The 19,110-nt window shown below is 35.3% G+C and overlaps 1 protein-coding gene across 1 annotated transcript; it reads left to right on the forward strand.

Annotated features, from left to right (window-relative positions):
* Positions 1-1,652: 1,652 nt before the first annotated feature.
* Positions 1,653-8,277, forward strand: LOC140887565 (serine/threonine-protein kinase STY46-like). The gene is made up of 16 exons (XM_073294888.1): positions 1,653-2,168; positions 2,500-2,614; positions 3,381-3,445; positions 3,619-3,738; positions 4,255-4,309; positions 4,739-4,849; positions 5,026-5,076; positions 5,370-5,545; positions 5,622-5,729; positions 5,911-5,984; positions 6,120-6,295; positions 6,717-6,812; positions 7,094-7,174; positions 7,257-7,310; positions 7,441-7,575; positions 8,025-8,277. The coding sequence occupies exons 1-16, from the start codon at positions 1,975-1,977 to the stop codon at positions 8,091-8,093; spliced, it is 1,680 nt and encodes a 559-aa protein (XP_073150989.1). The 5' UTR covers positions 1,653-1,974; the 3' UTR covers positions 8,094-8,277.
* Positions 8,278-19,110: the final 10,833 nt, after the last annotated feature.

Genomic DNA, 19,110 nt, shown 5'->3' on the forward strand with positions numbered 1-19,110 from the left:
CAAATTCAATTTATTAGTTATGTATCATTCTACGAGTTGTAAATTGGTAATTTAAATTAAATTTATATAATTTTCATTAGGTTTTATGAGTTTACAATTATAAAATTTGATAAAATTTATTTTTATCGCTTTTCCAATTATGCAATTTATACATTAAATTATTTTAAAATGTATATAAATATCCTGTAATAAACTTTTTAGTAAATTTATAATTAGTTATACAAATAATTTATACAATAATTTATATTTGCATTATTAAAATTATATTCACTTATCAATAGTCTAAATATAAATAAAATATTTATTTTATTAAAATACAGTTTAAACGATCGGTTTGGTTTTGAAATACATAAAATTAACCGTAATTAAACCATACTAATTTCGATTTTAAGTTATAAAGTCAGAATAATAAATCCGAATTATAATTCGATTTGATTTTTGATTTCTTTGATTTGAATTTTTAATTTATTCGATTTTGACTATATTATGACCATCCCTATATGTGCCTGACCAGTGAATCGAATATAGATTCTAAACTTTGCCATAAGTAAAAAAAAATCGGGTGACATTATAATCTAAAAGAATAACATTTTAAAAACAAAAACAAAAAACATTAATATATTACTCAAGCTCGAGTTTCCTCAAACCCAAATCTTATTTGAGAAAAATATATATATAAACTTCTCACTTTTTTTCTCTCTCCTCTTTTGGATTGTGTACTTGATATGACCCCAGCTAATTGACAACTCAGCTGATCACAATTTCTCTCCCACTTACAGCAAAAATCATTTATGTTTTTTTTGGGCTGAAATAACTTTTTTTCCACTTCCAAAATAGTTCCAATCAGGCAATTTATATTTTTCTTTTTTAGGTAAATGTGATCCTGTTTTTTTAACCAAAATATAACTTCCAATTCATTTTCAGCAAAAAAGAGGTTCATTTATCTAGTTTCCAGAATTGATGCAAACAACGTGTTGTTTATAAATATGAGATGAGTTATCGAGTTTGAAATTCGATTGTATATCTTCAACTAATTTTATATTACCAACTAATATTTAACTTGATAACCATTGAATTTCATTATTTTTTGTATTACTATTAGTTATCGGGATCAGTTCATGCTACTCTCAGGGTAGCTTCCCTAACTTGATTTTGATGGACCAGATCACTTTTAAGATATTATTTTCAGGGTAGCATGAACCAAACCCAATTATCGGTACACGCAGCTTAGCAGCTAGAGTGAACCATTAAATTATATTGAAACGAATATGCAATTGTTAATATTTTTGGAAATAATATCCTAGGTGGAATTTTATATAGATAATATGCAACATCCTATATATACATTTTTGTCTCTTTTGATCGTCTCAAATGAATTAATTATATCATATTACATATATAATAAAATATAAAACAAGCAAATTTATATATTTGGCATGGTAAAAAAACATTGTACCTACCTTGTTATTTTACTGAATAATGAATATATAGCCATCATTTATTTCAACAAAAAAGGTGATACTAGAATATATAATTTGGGAAACAATAATTTATTATTCCGCAGGATTTGGATATATTAAAGAAGCAAAGCTTTTGAATATAATAATATAATATATATGATATTAATTGAATGGATAGAGCCGAAAGAAATGGATGCGAGGATGAATGAATTCAAAACCCAAGTCCAACTCCCCCTCGAATCAACGCTGAAATCCCTTTCTGCCTCCCGATTATTCATTATTTAATTCATCTCCGCCAATTTTTTTTTGTTTTATTAATTTTTAATTTCACCACTTGTTGGGGGTATAATTCTGTTGAATTCTGGGTATAAACCTCCGCAAATCTGCATCTGCTACGTGATTACCATGAAGATTTCACTTCACGTAATGCTCACCTGAATCACGCCATTCGTGAAGATTTGAGGATTGTTGTTTGCAGATTGGCTCAGATTCCCGGCGGACAGTATTATTTTAAATGGTGATGGAACTTAACGACAGCCGCGGCAGTAAGGTGGTGGAAGCGTCTCCGAGGAAGAGCGGCCCACAGCGGAGGAAGGCGGAGGTGTACAATAATGTCCTGCGCCGGCTTAAAGAAGTCGACCACCCGGAGGCTCAGGAGCCAGCTTTCGATGATCATCTGTGGGAGCATTTCAATCGCCTTCCCGCCAGGTTTACTTCGCCTTCCCTTCTTTTGGTAGCCAGAGATTTTCGAATTACATCGTTATTGTTAATGGGTTCTTGTGGAATCGCGGATTCCCGCTTCTGCTGGAAATCGTTTCTTTTTATTTAATATATTCAATCTCGATGATAAAGTATATCGCGACGATGTAAATCGTGGAACTTCCCGATCTAGTAGCGGTGCACGGTTGCGAATCCGTTACAGTGTCATGTTTTTTTTCAAACCATGCATGTTGAAAAGAACAGCTCTTTCTGTTTATTTTCTCTATCTGTACATAACAACACGTAATGACTGTAAGATCGACGATTCCAATACTTGAAGGTATGCGATGGATGTGAATGTGGAAAGGGCAGAAGATGTTCTTACACACAAGAGATTACTGGATCTGGCTCGTGATCCTACTAATAGGCCCGCATTTGAAGTACGACTTGTGCAGGTGAATAGTTATTAATACTAGATTGTACCCGATGTCGAGCGTTGGTTAGGCTAATTATTTGACCTTCCTCTACTTATTTATGGATTTATTCTGTGGTATATCTTGAGAAACCCTACATGATCTGGATGGGTTTACATGATAATTGATGGGTTTGGTGTCTCCTACCTGTCAGCAACTATTTAAGGTCATGATAGTTCAGACCTTTAGCGATAAGCCATTACAAAACTAATGAAAGATTTGAGCTTGCTCGTATAAGGCTTAGTTAGATCTCGGTAAGTTTTACTTCATCTATAGACTGAGATGAGTTCTAGAAGGAAACGGATAGTCAGATTTTTCACCTCGCTGATTTGCATTAATGTATGCAGAACCACTAGCAACTTATTCTGATTACTGATGCGTTCTTTTCTTCTTCTTTTTTCATGAACAAATATTTTAAGAAATCAAATATCTTTTTCTCAAGTATTCAGATCAGTTGAAATTGTATTTTACTACATTTCAGTGTGTTGAATTATGAATCTTTCTACAAATCAAGTATTTATCTGGTTTTCTAATTGTTCGACTGAAAAGAGCTTGTGACATTGTAATTCTTGTTTTTCATGTCCTCTTCCAGCGATTGGTCTACCATTAAATTTTATTTTGTTATTTGAAGGTTCATCAATGGATGTTATCAGGAGTAGATCAATTGTACTCTCTTCTACCACTTTCACTAAATATCTCCCTCTTGGTTATAATTTAATTGTATTGCCATACATGATTGTCTATGTAGGTTTTATCAGTCTCTGATGGGAATTCAGGAGATTCGATCCATTCACGCCAACCACAAAAGGGAAGGTATTGAACTATTCCAAGGTTACTAGTAAATTAATAGTTGTAACATTATGATGCTTTCCTTAAACATCTTGGCTCCTAGTAATTTAAAATAATCAAAATACTGGCTTTTGTAACCCCTAAATGTTTTGTTTTCATTAGATATACTGAAACCTGAACTCCATTTTTTTTGTCAGCATCCATCCACCACCTGCCTTTGGCTCTTGTCCTAATCTTGAATTACTTGCACTGGAAGCAAGCAATTCAGAAGATCCAGATGGGAACAGAGCTGTAAATGCTGGTGAAAAATGTCTAAGGTATAATCTAATGGATGCTGTTGATTTTTAGTTTTTTTTGATAATGCTCAATCAATCCTTTAACTTCTAACAAGAAAACGTATTACGGCCTGGTACACCTGAACTTCTCATGTTTGTGCCACAAAAAGTAATCCATTTTGTCAAATTCGTTCCAGTAATTTGAGTTATATATGGAAACTACAGTTGATTTAGAGGGGATTCTTACCTCATTCTTTTGATGCATACTTTCTGTGTTATTGAAGGGAAAAATTTAACAGTCCGACAATTCTCTAAAGTCTTATGATACAATGATACACGAACTTATATTAGTTCTTAACCTGACAATTATTGAATGGAAGAGGTTTTACTGTTTCAATGAACTCTTGCGCTCACTATGCTTTATGTAACATAGTTCTCTCATATTCTGAAAATTGAAATATTATGCCATGCATGGTTAACTGTTTCACTAATTTGTCATATACACTGTGTTTTATGTAATATAATCCACACATCTTCTGATAATTTAATATTTTGCAGGCCCATGCATGAAATTACTTTCTCAACAGTTGACAAGCCAAAACTCCTCAGTCAGGTTATTCATGTGCTTGCTCACTGATACACCAGTCTCCTGAACACCTACTAATTATTTGTTGCAGAATCTGGCTTCTCCACTCGATTGTTATAGGGTTATGGAAATATTGCCTTCTATCTTCCTGACCAAATTTAGATTGATTCCGGAATGAATTTTTTGGTGCATCTTTTAATGAAAAATGCATTTGGAAGAATTTTTCCGCATCCCATTTCGGTCTATGAGGACATAAGCCTTGTGATGTTCGGTAAACATCGTAGAACATGTCAATGATGTCGATTACTAAGATTTTTTTGCCTAAATGCGAATCCAGGGTTCTAGAGTGAGCTTTCTTCTCGTTATGTTCACTGAGGCTGACATTTTGTTGTTCAATGCACTGTTACAAGAGCAAGTTTTCGTTGTTTACTGAACCATTAAGATTTTACCTTGCAGTTGACTTCCTTATTAGGTGAAGTCGGGCTGAATATCCAGGAAGCACATGCTTTTTCAACCGTGGATGGCTATTCTCTAGATGTTTTTGTTGTTGATGGTTGGCCATTTGAGGTATATCCATCTTTTTCTAAACTATCATTTGCATTGTCTAGAGTGCCTCATTTTTTTTGAATGTAACTTGAAGAAAAGACTGAAGTTTAATGTCATGCCACGATCACAATAAATACGAGGTTTTCTTTCTTCATTTACTTCAATTGGTATTAAAACAAAATATTTAAACTTTTCAGGAGGTTGAGCAACTCCAAACTGCACTGGAGGAAGAAGTTCTGAAAATTGAGGTATTTTTTCTATCTTCGGATGACTGGCTTTCTTGAAATTTCCGTGGGTTGCATTTTGTAAGGCAAAATCTGCATGCGTAATTTTTATTTAGGACTGTTATTCACACTTGTTACAATATAATGCTGAGGCAACTAGTTACTACTTATAGCTTGTGGTTTTGAAAATATCACTGTAGTATTCCTCATTTATAACTATGGTTCTTTGAAGATATCTGTTAATATTTCTCGCATATATATTTCAGAAGTCAAGTCACTACTGTGAAACAATTTTGATGATGGTTTATGCTATGCAGAAAACTTCTCGGACCAATCCACCTTCTTTGTCTCCTCTTAGTGAGCATGAGCACGTAGAGATAAAGCGTGAATCTGATCATTTGGAAATACCCAGTGATGGCACTGATGTTTGGGAAATGGATCCGAATTTTTTGAAATTCGAGTGCAAAGTAGCATCAGGATCATATGGTGATTTGTATGTGCAGATGCTACCTTGAAGTTTATGCTTGGTGCTAAGTGTTCGATTTATGTAAGAGGGTTCATTGTTTCAGATATAAAGGTACTTACTGCAGTCAGGAAGTAGCAATCAAAATTCTCAAGGCAGAGCGCTTGAATGCAGAACTGCAGAAAGAGTTTGCCCAAGAAGTATACATAATGAGGTTTGTTGCATCATTTTTATGAATTAATTGATTATCCACCTATAGTGGGGTGCTTTTTTTTTTTAAATTTTTTAATTTAGCTTCAATCCATGCTATTGACGTTTGTTGAAGTGATTATTCTCTCTGAAACCTTGTATTTATGAAAATGAAAAACCCTATCATCAGAATGTGTACCTTGCAGAAAAGTTCGACACAAAAACGTGGTTCAGTTCCTAGGAGCATGCACTAGACCTCCCAACCTCTGTATCGTGACAGGTATCACTTGTAGTACCTACGCATTTTGAAATGCACATCTCGGATTACTTTCGCATGTGAATAAATTTGAACTATTTTTTTTCGGTTGCTGTTTCAGCAGGCTTGGTTCTAAATTTTGCATTTCTTGAATTGCAGAATACATGTCTGGGGGAAGTGTGTATGATTATTTACACAAGCAAAAGGGTACCTTCAAGCTTCCATCTTTACTCAAAGTGGCTATTGATGTATCAAGGGGAATGAACTATTTGCATCAGAACAATATAATCCACAGAGACTTAAAGGCTGCCAATCTTTTGATGGATGAAAATGAGGTAAGAATAAGTGCATCAAATGCATGAATAGCTTCACGTTGTTAAATCTTTGGTAGTCACTTCATGGCATTGCACGGCATCTGATATTTCAAATTGCAGACTTATCATAACTTGTGATAAACTTGCAGCTAAAGTCTCTCTCTTATGTCAAGTATATGAATTTAGCATCTGTTTTTCTGGATGTACTTCTTGCATTGAAAAGCTAAAATAATTTAAACTTGATGTTAGTTGCCTGCATAGGGTTGCATACGGTTGTTTTACTTCTTTGGTTGGAACTACAAAATTGTTTGTGGTGTGCGACATCTCATAGTGAGTTTGTGGATATTTGGTTGTTACATATTTTCAAACTAGAAACAAATGTGCATCATCATGCATTGTCTATAAATTTGCATTGAGGGTCTCAAGATGAACTTTGTTTTAGGTTGTCAAGGTTGGTGATTTCGGTGTGGCCAGAGTGAAAGCAGAAACTGGTGTGATGACTGCTGAAACTGGGACATATCGGTGGATGGCTCCTGAGGTGTGCCCTTTTGTAATTACTCATACTATCTGAAAATAGTGCGAGTGTTGCAGTTATCTCCATGCGAAGTGGATAAGGATTTGATACTTTGTAGTGGCGTAATTTTTTAGTTAATTTTCAGTGCTGGATCTTTACATGTAGACCAGTGTTAAACTTGTAGTTAGTCTTACATGCGATTCATTTTTGGCTCATCGTATGCCCTACTACTTATTGTGCTGGTTCTAGTTGTGAGCTTTTGTACTTCCATCTGCTCGTGCTCACTAAGTTGGTTCTCTTTGAAGGTCATAGAACACAAACCCTATGATCATAAGGTTGACGTCTTCAGTTTTGGGGTGGTTTTATGGGAACTGCTGACAGGACAGGTATGGTTTAATTTTTCCGCGCATAACGTTGAAAGCAGCATTTCTTCCTGTTAGTTAAGCATATTCGTTGTTGACTTGTCAGCTTCCATACGAGCACTTAACCCCTTTGCAAGCGGCAGTTGGAGTGGTGCAAAAGGTATATCTTTTTACGTCTTGTCTTATAATTATTTTGTTAATTGAAAGGAGAGAAGTTTCGGATGTATTTATTCTAAATCAAACCTTTTCTCCTCCATGATTTAAGTAACATGATTCCATTCTTTTTCTAGGGTCTTCGACCAACTATTCCTACGCACACTCATCCAAAGCTTGCTGAACTGCTTGAGAGATGTTGGCAGCAAGACCCTACTTTGAGACCCGACTTTACTGAAATAACGGAAATCTTACAGAAAATTTCAAAGGAGGTATTGCTTCTTCGAATCCACTTGAATGATCTCGCTGTACCTCTTTTTTCCCGCCCTCAAATGATGCTAGTTATCCAGTCCTTGACAAATCGCACTTTGAATCGCATGAAGTATCATTTCATCTAGTGCAACAGCTGATCTCGATCTACTCCAATATACTGCAATAAACGTAAATGCAGCGGATGGATCGGATGCTTGCTTATTAGCTGGCGTCTAACCGATTCACATCGAACCAACTCTTACTTATTGCTTTCTGAAAACTGTTATCCTTGTTCATTATGTTCATATTTTTCCCAGAGGGAAATGTGGGCACCATTGTCATGCATCATCACATCGTGCATGCATGTCTTTTAGAAACCTTTCGACTCCCTTTAATTTAAATCTTGGGGTTTATTTGCCCAATTTTCTGAGTTGGTTGGCGTGGATGACGACCGATGTATTTGGTGCAGGTTGGCGGCGATGGAAGCGACAAACGTCGAGGATTTTTTTCCAGCTTGAGGCATGGGCGACATCAATAGACTATCGAGAGAAATATTTGCATGCTTTGACATGATATGATACGATCAACTCACTTCATCTCCAATTTTGAACAAATTTATTTATTGTATTTGTTATTGTTATAAAATTTTCGCTGTACAGCTCCAAGTACTACGCCACCCTTTGTTCCATGCAAGCGAGAATCTGCTAATGGATTATTCAAGATTGTTGAGCCATTATTATCTGCTTGATTTCTTACGATTTTTTTTTTCTTTTTGCTTTAAATGTAAACCTTTTCAAGTTTTATTAAAATTGAAATCATCATTTTAAGTATATTAAACAATTAAAATGTTACCGAGTGTGTTTCATTTTTAAAATTTATACAAGTACAAGATATATAGTTATAAAAATAATGTTTTGTGTTTTTTTAAATCATTTTTTTGAGCTTCATCCTTGGTTCTTTATGTCAAACTATTCCAATTTGCTACATTTGGTTAGTTTAATTTAATTTAATTTAATTTAATTTAATTTAATTTAATTTAATTTAACTGTACGGTTGATCAGATTCTTCTAGGTTTATTCTTTTGAGCATTATTGTTAACCATAATCGACATAAAAATTTCGACGAAGCTCTTTAATTCCCTTTTATGGAGTAACTCACTGTTATAATTAATTATATTGTTAAATGTTCATGTCCATGCCATATAATGGAATTTTGAAAACAAAACTTGATACGATTTAAAATACTTTTGTTTGAATTATTATAAAATCGTAAAATATATAATGTTATTGTAATTGTCTTACAATTCATACATGATAAAAAAAATAATTTTAAGGAATTAAACATACATTATTATCGATCTTCTCATTTTATTATTTATTTTAAATTTATTATCATGATCAAGTTCGTGTCATTTATCATTTGTTTTTTGGAATTATTAAAATCGTATTACCATTCAAGCACAACAGTATAAATTTCTTTGTGAAGTCTTTAAATTTATGTTGAAATTAAATTTACCATTATTATTTAAGTGGTCAATTATTCGGCATAAACTAGATATACTTGGGGTGATCACGGTGTGGTTTGGCGGTTTTTCATAGAAATTCAAACCGAATTGCCAATTGCGGTTCGGTTATATTTTATTTTTTTTTGTTGCGGTTTTATATGTAAAATCGTTTTCGCGGTTTTCGGCGGTTTTAAGCGGTTGCGGTCGGTTCGCGGTTTTTTTTTAATGATAGGTAAAATGAAAAAAAATAAACTATTCAAATTATTAGAATAATGAATGAAAACTATAATAAACAAAATAAAACTAAATAAAATAACAATCAAGCGACAAAATAAAGTTAATAAACTATAATATGTTTAGACAAAGTTGAAGATTAATATTTGTTTAGAGAAGTAGTCAATAGATTATGAAGAGAGAAAGAGGGAAAAAATTTTTGAAGAAGAGTTGAGAGCGAAGAGAGTGGAGGCGGCATATGATCGAATCTATTGTGTATAATATATATACAATGTGCTATAAATATAACCCTAGCTAAATACCACTATACACGGCGGTGCGGTGCGGGGCGGTTTAGGCCAAAAATTATAACCTAACTATGGCGGCGGGGCGGTTTTTATTTTTTTTAAAAACCGCGGTTATTTCAAAAAATGAGATACGACGGTGCGGAGTGGTCGGTTCGAGCGATTTTTGAAACTATGTGATCACCCCTAATTGTAACTTTTATGGTAAGTTTACTAACTCCCTGGACTTCTTATTAAATCTTATTTATGATCATAATATTGATGATTATTAATTATTATTATATTAATATTAATAAAAAATATAGAAGATACATTTGCATTTTAATAATAATAGTAATAATTAGAAAAACTTACAATTTTGACGTTGAGCATTATCAAAATTTAATGTTATAATTTAATTTTTATAGTATTTTTTCTGCTGGGGATGTCAATCGTTCCTGGAAAAAAATTAATTTTTTAATAGAGATGTTCTATGATTCACTGAGTGAATTTCATTTCATGGATTTTGATCGTTTATGGGACCCGACCCCACAAAAAGGAGCCCGAGCCCCATGAACGGTGGATGCTCACCTGGTGCAACATAGAATAAGCTTTTTAATATACAAAAAATACTAAATTTTGACTATCGAATTAATGAGAAGATTAAAATAGCAAAATCACATAGCCATGGTCTATTGCGCAATTATTATAAACATAAAAACTTTTGTGAAACAATTTCACAAACCAATTTTTTTTAGATGAAATATCGACTCGATATGTGACAATAATATTACTGTTGGCTAGTCGTATAGATCAGATCTGTTGGAAAACGTGTTCAGATCAATTAAGAATTGATACCCGGTGCAGCGGAAGTTTAAAATTTTATTTTATTATATGGAACGATTCCATATATAGGTATCAAAACTTTTACAAATAAATTTGTTCAAGTAAAAATAAAACACAGTTAAATTTTTACCTCGTCAAGCAAAGGCTTGATTGTGGACTCCAACAGAATTTAATCTGCTCTTCTTGTAAATCCCGGGAATCGATGACAGTCACGATCTAACTCCGGAATTAGGTCCACGAATGAAAAACAGAAACCCTCTGATTGACTGCACTAGAAATCAATCAGAAGTTTTACGTAGAGAATAAACAGATATGATATGTTAATTCGATTTGTAATTTTTCACAAAAATCACAAGTCGAATTTTCTCCAAAAGGGACAGAGGAATTTTCGAAAAACCTCTTGAATAATATAGACTGATTTTTTAAAATTGCTAGACTGAAAGCTTGTGTAATTTTCGAACACAGTACATATATTTATAGATAATTTCTAGACTAGATTAAGTTATAATTGCATTAGGATTCTAACTCCTTAGGGCCCACAATCCATAACTTAAGCCCAACAAGCCAAGCCCGTTGTTCTAGAAATTAATATAAAATTCATCGTGACTCCGATTGATAAACTGATTTTACCAATGTGCACAGAAATCATTTCTGCATCTTTTAAAGTCAAGATAATTTTTCTGAATCCGAATTCAGTGATTTTCAAAAATGCTCATCCCTATGTCATTTTAGGAAATCACACTCCCTTTTAATTAAGAAGTCCAACTTCTCTTTCATTAAATTTAACTCTTTAAATTTAACTATCTCTACGGGGTTTTAGTAATCCATTACTTGTGTAACCCTCAATGGTTCAGGAATACAGCTAGCCGTGGGCTCACAACTCCTTGTGACTCGGAACAACAATTTCCGACTTACCCATCGAATCATGGTAAGAGCGCCTAGCAATATCGCCCCATGATTCCCTAGGTATTACTGATAGTGCCTGCAAGAACCAGTAGATTTTAGTTAGCGTACAGTACGGTCCCTTCAACCAAATATCCCGATCGAATCAACAACCATTGGTGCATCGAGAGTCATTCGAGATTCGATAACTATGCATAACATCTTGGAGATCTATTAGTGACATCGCATGTGTTACTAGGAACACCAAGTAACCTAAAACACATCATGTACTCTGGCCAGAGATTCGTCACACTAATATCTCCTCAGATCGCATAGGATATCCACATTCGCAAGTATGTGGTAAATCCTTGACAACAAAACATCGACTCTTATATGTGTCGTAACTGTACCCAATCCAGACACCTGATGACCCCAATAGAGTCGGTAAACGAGTCAAAGTACAATACTAGAATATAGAGTCTCAATGATGTTTCAAGTAATAAGGACTAATGGTGTACAACCAAAACCGCGGACTTTATCCACTCGATAAGTGATAACCACTTGGAAAGTCCGAATAGGGTAGTTCGATCATTCATCATATGAATATCCATTTGCATGCTTTGGATATCTCTATGTTCCATACCAATGAAATGTGGTACTCGTCATCGCAAATGCTAGTCTCAATCTCGAGCGATCCTTATCCTTATTTGCAGACGGCTCAATTGACTAGGAACTGTTTAGAATATACAGTGACTATAAGATGTGTTTCATGATAGTCATCCCCATGTGCTACCACATCTTACAGACACTATAGTATATTCAAGGTCTTTATCAAAACAACAATAGTATATCATAATATAACATTATGAAGAAAGATAAAGTCAATGCCATTATAAAAGTGTAAATTGTATTAAACAAAAGATTATTTTACATAGAGTCATAAAAGCCCTTAGCCACTAGTTGGCTAACCGGGCACCCACTCTTTCAATCTCCCACTTGCGCTAAAGCCAACTAGTCATACTACGTAATCCCATTGCTTCGCGATGTTTGTCAAACAATGGTCCTGGCAAGGGCTTAGTAAGCGGATCAGCGATATTGTCTGTAGAGGCCACTCTCTCGACACTGATGTCTCCTCTTTCCACGATCTCTCGGATGATGTGGTATTTCCTCAGTACGTGTTTGGACTTCTGATGAGACCTTGGTACCTTTGCCTGAGCAACGACACCCGTGTTGTCACAGTACACCGGGACTAGACCAACAGCTTCAGGAATTACACCCAACTATTGGATGAATTTCCTTATCCAAACCGCCTCTTTAGCAGCAGCTGATGCTGCAATGTATTATGCCTCAGTGGTGAAATCCGCTGTGGTGTCCTGCTTGGAACTCTTCCAAGAGACAGCACCGCCATTGAGCACAAATACAAATCCAGAGGTTAATTTCGAGTCATCCACGTCACATTGGAAGCTAGAGTCGGTATAGCCTTCCAACTTCAATTCTTTCCCTCCATAAACCATGAATAAATTCTTAGTCCTTCGTAAGTACTTATGAATATCCTTCACGGTTTTCCAATGCATTTGACCGGGATTGTCTTGGTATCTGCTCGTGACGCTTAGAGCATAGGCCACATCCGGTCTGGTAGATATCATCCCATACATGATACTACTTATGGCTGACGCATATGACACGTGTGTCATCTTCTCTATCTCATCGTCAGTCTTGGGACACATAGACTTGGATAGAGAAACTCCATAACACATAGGTAGATGTCCTCTTTTGGACCCATCCATTGAAAACCTTTTCAATATGGTGTCGATGTAGGTTGATTGAGTGAGTCCTATCATTCTTTTAGATCTATCTCTATATATAGATCTGAATTCCTAGAATATAGGATGCCTCACCTAAATCCTTCATCGAGAATCTACCTGATAACCATATCTTTGTTGACTGCAACATCCCTACATCATTCCCCATGAGTAGGATGTCATCAACATAAAGTACTAAGAATGTTACCGCATTCTTAACTACTTTCTTGTACACGCATGGTTCCTCCGGGTTCTTGATAAAACCAAAATCCTTTATCGTTTCATCAAATTTCTGGTTTCAACTTCTTGATGCTTGTTTGAGACCATAGATTGATCTCTGAAGCTTGCATACCTTATGCTCGCTTCCCATGGATGTATATCCCTCAGGCTGCATCATATAGATCTCTTCCTTAATGTTTCCATTAAGAAATGCAGTCTTTACATTTATTTGCCATATCTCATAGTCATATCATGTTGCTATGGCAATAAGGATTCTTATGGACTTGAACATTGCGACTGGTGAAAAGGTTTCATCATAGTCAACTCCTTGTCTTTGAGTATAACTTTTTGCCACCAATCGTGCCTTGTAGGTCAATACCTTTCCATCAGGCCCAAGCTTTCTCTTGTAGATCCATTTGCATCCAATTGGAACAATTCCATCGGGAGGATCTACTAAAGACCAAACTTGGTTAGAATGCATCGAGTCTATTTCCGATTGCATAGCTTCAAGCCATAAATTCGAATCCGTATCAGAAATTACTTCCTTGAAGTTTCTTGGATCACATCCAATGTCGGGTTCACTTTGATCCCCTTCAAGAAGAAGACCATATCTAATAGGAGGCCTAGAAGTCCTATCGGATCTCCTAGTAATAGGCGTGTCTTGTGATGATTCTTGAGGTGTAGGATCGCTATTTTGTATCTCGAGTTCTTTTCGAATTTCTTCAAGTTCCATCATCTTGCCTTTCTTATCCAATAAGAACTCCTTCTCCAAGAAGGTGGCATTCCTTGAAACAAACACTTTTGTTTCAGCAGGATGATAGAAATAATATCCGATTGAATTCTTCGGATACCCTACAAAATAACATAAGGTGGATCTACTATCCAACTTATCTCCCACTGTCTGCTTCACGTAAGCAGGACATCCCCAAATCCTCAAGTACGAATACTTAGGAGCTTTGCCATTCCATAACTCGTATGGTGTTTTATCTACTGCTTTAGTGTGGACGTTGTTTAACAACAATACCGCTGTTTCAAGCGCATAGCCCCAAAACGAAGGTGGGAGCTCAGTGAAGCTCATCATAGATCGAACCATGTCCAACAAAGTTCGATTGCGATGCTCCAAAACACCATTCAGCTGATGTGTCATCGGAGGAGTCCACTGAGAGAGAATCCCATTCTCTTTTAGATAGTCCAAAAACTCGATACTATTCTCCACCTCGATCCGATCGAAGTGCCTTAATACTTTTACCTAGTATATTTTCTACTTCAGCCTTGAATTCTTTGAACCTTTCAAATGCTTCAGACTTATATTTCATTAAATATAAATACTCATACCTAGAATGATCATCGGTAAAGGTAATGAAGTAGGTGTTGCCACATTTAGTACCAATCCTAAATGGACCGCAAACATCTGTATGGATCAAATCCAACAGATTTTGACTACGCTCAGGTTTCCCTTTGAAAGAAGATTTAGTCATTTTTCCCTTTAGGCAGGACTCACAAGTAGGTAGAGAGTTAATATCAGACATATCAAACATGCCCTCTCCCACTAGCTTGTTCATCCTCCTTGAGGAAATATGACCTAGCCTAGCATGCCAAAGGTTTGCCGGGTTTTGACTATCGTTTTTCCTTTTAATTGTTGTTACCGGTTTATCAACATAATTAATTGGAACGTCTTTTAATTTTAAGCTATATAGATCGTTTTTAAGTTGTCCATTTCCAATCAAACATTCATTCTTGTAAATATTTCAAATCTCATTCACAAAATTGCAAGAAAAACCATCTCTATCAAGCATAGAAATAGATATAATGTTTTTGATCAAATCTGGAACATATAAAACATCTCTCAAAAATAACTTAAAATTGTTCTGCAAAACTAAATAAATGTCTCCTATAGCTTTGGCTTCGACTCTAGAACCATTCCCGAGCCTTAGCTGGGTCTCACCCATCCTTAGCTTACGACTTCTTGTCATCATCTGCAAATCATTGCAAATGTGAGATCCACATCCGGTATCCAATACCCAAGAAGTAGTATTAAGCGAAACATTTATTTCAATGTAAAACATACCCTTTGCAGTTCGCAACTGTTCGAGATATTCCTTGCAGTTACGTTTCCAATGGCCGGGTTTCTTGCAGTAATGGCAAACGTTTTCATCTTTTATCCCAATTGAAGCCTTGGCCTTTCCCTTCTTATTTGGTACAATCTTCTTGGGCGGAGCAGAACGTTTCTTACCCTTTCCACTTGGTCCTTTCTTAGAGTTAGAAGAGGAGCCAACCAAGAGTACTGGTTTATCCTTCTTTAGTGTGGCTTCATATATGACAAGCATATTGACCATCTCTTCAAGGTTGGCCTCTATTTTGTTCATATTGAAGTTCATCACAAAACCGTCAAACGATGAAGGAAGTGATAGAAGCAACAAGTCCGCGCTAAGTTCATGCTCCAAAGTCAAGTCGAGTGTTACCAACTTTTCAATGAGCCCAATCATGTGCACCCCATGCTCACGGACCGAAGTCCCATCTCGCATGCGGCTCGTCATGAGCTCTCTGATGGTGGCATACCTCTCCGACCTTGACTGAGCTCCAAAGAGTTCCTTGAGGTTCTTGTGAATGTCAGCAGCATTCACGACATCCTCGAATCTCCTTTGAAGCTCATCAGACATCGAAGCCTGCATGTAGCATTTGGCTTTGATATTATGGTCCCACCATAAATCAAGTTTGGCCAACTCTTCCGAACTTGTATTAGCCGGGGCTTCCTTCGGAGGCGGCTTCTCTAACACGTAGAAAGCTTTTTCCGAAGTAAGAATAATTTTCAACTTACGGAACCATTCCGTATAGTTTACGCCAGTCAATTTGTTTTGTTCGAGAATTGAAAACAGTGGATTACGAGAAGTCATTGTAATAGTATACTGAAAAGGAAACAGACAATAATCAATGATTGTTTAATTAATTTACTAAGACATGAAATATGGCGAATTTTAATTTTATGAATTATACTCCCACTATTTTAACGATTTCACTACCCTCTAGTGAAAACGGAAAACTGTTTTTCTTAGTGAGAACATGGAGTCCAATTGACAAATCATGATCCCAAATAATATCAGCCAACCATAATTTTTAAAATGTAGAGCTCAATTACTTTCAAAGTAACCCCCATGTTTTTACCTCATGTCCAATAAGGGCCCAATAATATGACGCCGATTATTGTGACATGTCAAAATAACCCATCAATATTAAGTTGTGATGGACGGTCGCCATGTGGATCCCCAATAATATGAGCCAATCCCATGGGAGTTCCACCCAACTTACAACATGTGTCGATCCAATGTACAGCTTTCCGACGAACGGGCCCCCCAATAATATGAGTCGGACCGTATCCGCGGGTAGCATCTCATACATTGATCGTTGATGGAAGGTAGGAATATTTAAACAATATTTAAATTTCCTTTTTATTAATCTTGATATCAATTTTAAATCATATTTAAAATGAGGGATTTTTAATTTTGAAAATTTGTCTCATCATGCAATTTATGTATGCTTGCGGGATTCATACAATTTAGTCTAAACATGCATACATCAATAATATCATATATTATTTAAGGATGATCGATCCCATTAACTAATCGACCCGTGGTTGCCAATCACGAGTCTAAGTCCAATCCTAGGTGATATGCAAGTATGCAATGCAATCCTATTACATTGAGCTTCCAATTTATATTTTTTCGGTCTTCATTGTCTACTGGGCCCACCATTTCTTCAAATATTTGTCTCCCACTAAGTCTAATAAATTTACAATAAATTTCGATGACAAATATGAGATACATTTTTAGGGGTGGGAACGGGCCATAAACCAGACCCACTTTTATTACATATGACAATCATATTGGGCTATAAACCAAGCCCATTAATAAAATCCAACAACAATAAGACAAATGTAAATTATCTAACATACACCTAAAACATTGGTCATGGCAATCGATCATCCTTTATCCAATAATTAATTCAATAATTAAATAATTGGATAAACATGCAAATGCATCATAATTTAAAAGATAAAATCATATTTTATCTTATCCAACCATAAGATCATATCTTATCATCAATTGTACCAAAATAATTAATTTTATAAAATTTAATTTAACGGATAAAATTTATAAATTTTCCAAAAAATCAAATTTATCCAAAAATCAATTTTAAAATTTTCGGACTCGAACAATTCGATCTGATGCCTCGTGAACCAATTAAAAACAATTTTCGATCGGATCAAAAACTAGAATTTCAAAAAATTAAAATTTTAATTAAAAATTAAAAATAATTTTTCCCCAAAGAGGGGCCCGGGCAGGGCAGCCCGTCGCTGCCCCTTGGGCAGCGACGATCGCTGCCCTGGGTAGCGATCCAATCGCTGCCCGATTTGCCCATTAAAATTCAATTTTAAAATTTTTGTTTTGTTTCAAAAACCGAGGCTTAAAAATTTTGTACAATCGATTAATTTAATCGTTTGATCTGAGCAATCTGGCTTTGATACCACTGTTGGAAAACGTGTTCAGATCAATTAAGAATTGATACCCGGTGCAGCGGAAGTTTAAAATTTTATTTTATTATATGAAACGATTTCATATATGGGTATCAAAACTTTTACGATTAAATTTGTTCAAGTAAAAATAAAACACAGTTAAATTTTTACCTCGTCAAGCAAAGGCTTGATCGTGGACTCCAACCGAATTTAATATGCTCTTCTTGTAAATCCCAGGAACCGATGACAGTCACGATCTAACTCCGGAATTAGATCCACGAATGAAAAACAAAAACCCTCGGATTGACTGCACTAGAAATCAATCAGAAGTTTTACGTAGAGAATAAACAGATATGATCTGTTAATTCGATTTGTAATTTTTCACAAAAATCACAAGTCGAATTTTCTCCAAAACGGACAGAGAAATTTTCGAAAAACCTCTTGAATAATATAGACTGATTTTCGAAAATTGCTAGACTGAAAGCTTGTGTAATTTTCGAACAAAGTACATATATTTATAGATAATTTCTAGACTAGATTAAGTTATAATTGCATTAGGACTCTAACTCCTTAGGGCCCACAATCCATAACTTAAGCCCAACAAGCCAAGCCCGTTGTTCTAGAAATTAATATAAAATTCATCGTGATTCTGATTGATAAACTGATTTTACCAATGTGCACATAAATCATTTCTACATCTTTTAAAGTCAAGATAATATTTCTGAATTCGAATTCAGTGATTTCCAAAAATGCCCATCCCTATGTCATTTTAGGAAATCCCACTTCCTTTTAATTAAGAAGTCCAACTTTTCTTTCATTAAATTTAACTCTTTAAATTTAACTATCTCTACGGGGTTTTAGTAATCCATTACTTGTGTAACCCTCAATGGTTCAGGAATACAGCTAGCCGTGGGCTCACAACTCCTTGTGACTCGGAACAACAATTTCCGACTTACCCATCGAATCATGGTAAGAGTGCCTAGCAACATCGCCCCATGATTCCCTAGGTATTACTGATAGTGCCTGCAAGAACCAGTAGATTTTAGTTTGCGTACAGTACGGTCCCTTCAACCAAATATCCCGATAGAATCAACAACCATTGATGCATCGAGAGTCGTTCGAGATTCGATAACTATGCATAACATCTTGGAGATCTATTAGTGACATCGCATGTGTTACTAGGAACACCAAGTAACCTAAAACACATCATGTACTCTGGCCAGAGATTCGTCACACTAATATCTCCTCAGATCGCATAGTATATCCACACTTGCAAGTATGTGATGAATCCTTGA

Source organism: Henckelia pumila, chromosome 3 (genome assembly GCF_033568475.1).
Source record: "Henckelia pumila isolate YLH828 chromosome 3, ASM3356847v2, whole genome shotgun sequence".
Lineage (NCBI taxonomy): Eukaryota > Viridiplantae > Streptophyta > Magnoliopsida > Lamiales > Gesneriaceae > Henckelia > Henckelia pumila.